Source organism: Gadus chalcogrammus, chromosome 9 (assembly GCF_026213295.1).
Source record: "Gadus chalcogrammus isolate NIFS_2021 chromosome 9, NIFS_Gcha_1.0, whole genome shotgun sequence".
NCBI lineage: Eukaryota > Metazoa > Chordata > Actinopteri > Gadiformes > Gadidae > Gadus > Gadus chalcogrammus.
The window spans coordinates 9060116-9065692 of NC_079420.1; the positions used below are offsets into that span (position 1 = coordinate 9060116).

A 5577-nucleotide genomic window follows, 5' to 3' on the forward strand; every position below is an offset into this window, starting at 1 on the left:
AAAGTGAGGCTGAGAACCACCAACACTTTCTCCATGGACAACAACACACACAGCCTTCAGAGCTAAACAGCAGCAGATTACTCTTCAATGGATGGTGTTAAGTCAGACTCAAACCGCGGCGAGTAAAGACCGCAGTCTGTGATCAATTGCTGTTGAAGCCCGAGCGGCTGTGTGGAGACTTTGTTCTCTTGGGGGTGGGTGGGGGGGGGGGGGGGGTTAGCAGTCATAAGAAGAAGCACATGGGATCATTTAGCAGCATGACCGCTTTGATACCCGACCCCACATATCAATTTGTGTATACAACACTGTTATGTAAATGATTACATCAACTAATATTACAATGTATTTGCTTTTTTTGTCTCCTCTTCATCTCACAACTGTAACTACAGCTGGGGAAGGGGGGAGTGTATGTGTGTGTGTGTATGTGTGTGTCTGCATGCGTGGGCATGCATGTGTGTGCCTGCATGTGTGTGGGGTCATGTTTGGACTTGTACATCCAGGCTTAGCATCGTCTCAGATCTCTGGTGTCAGGATGTGAATCCTAAATCCCTCCTCAAAGTTTTTTTTCTCCCTGCCCGGACAGATGCAGCGTCGTTCCACCAAGCTGTCGGGGTGTAAACACAGCCCTTCAGCAGCCCACTGGCGCCGGGCACACACCTTCTCCCTGCCACCCCCTCCCGACACATCTAAAGGCTATCATTATCCCGTATTAACATACAACGCGGCCCGGGGCCTGTATCGATCCCGGCGCCTTTTTACGGCAGGCTGCCACGACGGTCGTTTATCTGCAGGCCCCCGGACTGCAGCACAGTCAGGAGAAACTCACAGATCGATGGAGAACTGTAAACAGACTGTATGCATACTGTACAGACCCGGGCATGTGCCTGGCTCCCCCAAATACCTGACAACCAAGCACTCCTCACTCCATTGGTCGGCCTGGCTCTAGGGACTAGGGAAAACACACTGAGGAAGAGCGCGGTTGCTATCCCGCAGGGGTTCATGGTGTAAACATTTTTGAGATCCTATGGGACAGTCCTAACTTCTTTGTTTGTTCGTGCGTCTGGTTGCTGGAACTTAATGTACGCACACTAGCACTTAACGTACACGCTTATTGTATGTGTTATGTAAAAATAGTACTTAGCATCGTGATTGACTTATCCTAGCTAGCTTTGTTGTATACGGGGAATTGGTTAATCTAGCGATTTTAGTGCATGGCACTTGTTTCTATGAATTTCTTTACTGTACCGACAGCGATATAATGTTGTTTCTCTTTCTTATGACAAACGTACTTACTGTAAGTCGCTTCCAAACTCATTATTTTAAACCCAACAGACTGCCCATCTGCCCATCACATCAACATCAAAGCGACCGCATGCCCATCACACCACACAAAAGGGATTAGCAGACCTTTTTTGAAACTGTGTCTTCTTCTTTTTACTAAACGTATCTTCAAACATCTCAAACCTGACCTCCCTGTGCCCTCTACACACACACCGTGTAAGGGAAAGTCTGTCCCCCCTCACAGGAGGTTTTCATCGCGTCGGCTGCTGCTGGAACGCATCACAGATGTTTAAAGTTTACACCCCTGACGTCTCCTCTGATGTGCGTCTGGGCGTAAGTGCACCAGACCAGACACAGCCCTGGCCTTCTCACGGTGGAACAAACGAGGAAAAGATGCTCTTCCGAGAGTTCTTCAAGCGAACAGGCTGCCGCCACAGCCGCAGCAGACTTCAAACCCGATGATAATTACACAGGTGACCGGCAGGTGCGCCGCGACTAATTACCTCTCCCTCTAAGTCCTCGGTTTCCAGGGATTAAAAGGTTATCAAAAACGTCCTGCCTAAAGCCTGTTTCTTTTTAATGAGGAAAGGGGTTATGGGTTGAAAGGGAGGGGAGGAACGAGGAGTTTAACTCTGCGTTTACTCACTCCGCGTTCCACTTTGTATAACGACAGTGTTGTTTGCTAACTCACTGTATTCCTGCATTTAGTGGACGCTTCTATCAAAAGTGACTGACAATAAGTACATTTGCCCGAAGAAAGAGAAACAACAAGATATATCGCTGGCGGTACAGTTAGGATGTTCATAGAACCAAGTGTCAAGCACTAACAATCACTAACCCATTCTCCGTGTACAATAAAGATAGCTAGGATAAGATGCTACAAAATGCTGAGCATCATTTTTAAGGGCCTGGACGTACAACATACAATAAGTGCGTAAAATAAGTGCTGGGACGTTCAACAATACAATGAGTGCAATTCTTTTTTCGCTTGCCAAAAAACGAATGGCATGCATACAATAAGTGCGTAAGTGGGGTGTGGGTGTGTGTACTATATTCCCACCATTCCTTGTTATGGCCATGAGACACGACTGTGCTGAAGACCGACTGGCGACACTGAACACAATGCGCTCCATTGTAGCAGCTCTCACTAATTAACAGATATGAAATGACCGCTTCAGCACAGCAACAAGGGCGTCACTATCTGACCTCCGTGTTGTCCCCCCAGAAGCAGGAGGTCATGCAGGGTCGCTTGCCTCGCCAACGGCCGCGTCTTTTGTTTGGAGGAGGGGAGATTATGCGTTCCCGTGGTAACCTGCCATGCGGCTGTGTGTGTGTGAGTAAGGGTCTCCAGGGTAACACACTGGAGGTATTTCCGCCGCACAATGGGGGCCCTGTGTTGAACAAGCACACAATCCTGCTCATCTAGCCCAGCGGACGCTGAGGGACGTTTGAACTACTTTGTGGAGGTGTGAAAAGGAGCGGTAATAACACGACACTGGGTGGAACGAGGACTGGCTTAAATTACAATACATTTATCAAAAGAGACTTGGAATGTTACAATGCACATAACTTAGTGGAGCATGACATTTCCAGAAAGGACATTGTGACAGGCACTGTATTTACAGTATACTTTACAATATATACAATGGGTGTTTATGTACACGTTAAGTCATTAAGGCTGAGTAGTAGTATACAAGTCATCATCACGATATTACAGGACCCAAATCACTGGTGCTCGCTAGTAAGCCATTCGAATTGTGCAAAAAACAGTCTTCTGTTAAAAAGAGCAAAGGGAAAAGGGGGAAAGAGATGTGCCAAACTATGAAGACGATGTAGCGTGAGCTCATGTTAAGGCTTTTAGCAGGAGGGACGGGCACTAAGCCAGGGCCACGTGGCGCAGTGTTATGACACCAAACACCACCACTATTTATAACCACACATTAGTTTCAACAATCGTAAAATGCGCGGCGACAGAACATAAAAAATGCACTCGCTGTAATCATTTTTTTTTCTTTTAGCAATCCAATTCTGGAATGACGTTTCTGCAAGGGGAGGGGGCGGCGTATAAGTCGATCCACAAATTAAAGATGACCCCTATAACGTGTAGGCAAAGAGACGTATTTACAAGAGGTAGTTTTAACAGTAGTATCCAATGCACAACAATATTAAAACCTATCGCATTTTTGCAGTGGCGAGACCTCAGTAACGCTCTTTGATTGGACGGGGGGGAGGAAGGCGAGACCTCAGTAACGCTCTGTGACGGGACTGGGGGGGAGGAAGGCGAGACCTCAGTAACGCTCTGTGACGGGTAGCAGGTCAAAGGTCAAAGCCGGCCGTACTTCTCTCTACAGTGCGATATGTGTCTGTGCACGGTGTCTATCCGGGCTTGCAGGAGCCCAGCGTGCTCGTCGGAGAGGAAGCCGAGCACGGGCGCCAGTGGCTCCGTGTCCCGGTACAACTCCAGCAGCCTCGCCCGCGCGTCCTGCCGCGCGCTCATCTCGGCCACGCGCCTCGCGGTCCTTCGGCGGAACACGCACACCGAACCGAGCACCGTGTCGTGGTACTTCTCCCACATGCCCAGCACCCGGTAGCCGTGAACGAGCCCTGCCTCGTTGTCGATGAACAGCAGGTCGCCACGGGGCGCGCGCAGCAGGTTGTTGGTGTCCCGCTCCATGACGCGCGGGTCCCACTGCAGGCTGAACAGGTTGCTCACCAGCCGGTCGAAGTTGGCCGTGAGGTAGTCCATGAGGATCAGGTCGCTCCACTGCATCAGCTCGAACAACTCCGCCCTCGTCTTGTTCCGCAGCTCTTGGCGGAACGGATGGAGCCCCCCTCCAACTCCTCCACCATCTCCACCCTCCTGTCGGAGCAGGGAGGGCGTCACCACCCCGGTCAGGTTGGCCACCCACTCCGTGAGGGACACCACGGCACGCTCGCTCCACTGCAGCCCCTCCACGCGCCGCCTCACGGCGGCCCACTGCTCGCCGCCCCCCGCCGCCCCGGCCCCGGTCCCGCTAAGCTGGGACAGCGCGAGGGGTGGCAGGTTGGCGATGCCCAGCAGTGTCGCGAGGCACGACGTCAAAGTTTCCCCCTGCACTTGGTCCGCGTTGATCCCGTAGCGCACGCACGCGCGGGTCCCGTCCGAGAAAGTGGCGAGCTGGTTGGAGATCCGGCCGCAGCCGGGCTCCAGCCGCACCACCCGCTGAGCCCGGGCTCGGGCGCGCCAAGCCCGGGCGTGCTCCTCCGTGAAGCCGGCAGACAGTTTTTCCTCCAACCGCTGGCTCCAGAAGATCCCGTCCTCCACGGGGTTGGGGTCGAACCGGTCCGCTCTATCCTCCCCTCCCCGTGCCCGTCGCGCGGACCCCCCCTCGTTATCTCCGTGATATGACATACGGGGGTCCGGACTCCCTGTGGAGGCGCTGAGGTTGTAGACCCCGGCGGGCCGCTGCAGTCTCTCTGCCGCGGGGACGGCCAGCAGAGCCCGGAAAGTTTTGGGCGAGGGGTCGGTGGACGGGCCGCCGGAGCGCAGGGACCTCGGGTGGTCCACCGCGGGTCCCGGAAAGGTGCTGCGCTTGTGGCGGTCCAGGCGGCTCTCCAGGGTGGTCCACACGTAGAGCACGCTGAGGCAAGTGCACAGGAAGAGAAGAGCGAATAAGTTAGCCAGCACGATCTTCATGGTGAGGAAGAGACGATGCCCCCTGGGGTGGGGGGCTACCACTACCTATCCTTTAACTCAGAGAACTCGGACTCAAACACGGGGTTGAACCACTGCCACTAAAGACCCGTCCATGGCCAGCTAGTAATCCGGTGCACAGCTGTGCGCGTCGCCCGTCCCGTGCAGCCTCCTCCTGCCCCTCGCGGGCACACGCTCGGTATCACAGCAGAATCCGTCGCGCCGCCGCGAGAATCGCATCTCCTTTCCTTGTTTAGTCGGATGCCGCTTATCCTTGGGTTCCCGGTTGATCGGTGGTTCTCTCCGATCACCACGGGTTCTGGAGTGCTTCCCCCCTCCAGATACTTGAAGATAGGGGTCCTTTTCCACCGCTGCCGCTTTCCGCGTGCTCCCGGTTCTCCCTCTCCTCCTTCTCTCGCCGCTGAATGAGTTTGATTTGTGAAGCTTCGCCTCCGCGAGACTCTCTGCGGCGGGTCACGTGACTACGGCATAGGAGAGGGGCGGGGCGAGGAGGAGGGAGAGGGGAGGGGTGAGGAGGAGGAGAGGGGGGATGAGTAGGAGAGGGGAGGGGTGGGGAGGAGGAGAGGAGAGGAGAGGAGAGGTTAGGTGGAGAGGAAAGAGGA

The 5577-nt window shown here is 53.9% G+C and overlaps 1 protein-coding gene across 1 annotated transcript; it reads right to left on the minus strand.

Moving 5' to 3' along the window:
• Positions 1-553: 553 nt before the first annotated feature.
• fjx1 (four-jointed box kinase 1) lies at positions 554-5368 on the minus strand. The gene has a single exon (XM_056598574.1). It carries the CDS (start codon positions 4955-4957, stop codon positions 3605-3607), a length of 1353 nt encoding a protein of 450 aa, XP_056454549.1. The 5' UTR covers positions 4958-5368; the 3' UTR covers positions 554-3604.
• Between the last annotated feature and the right edge of the window lie 209 nt (positions 5369-5577).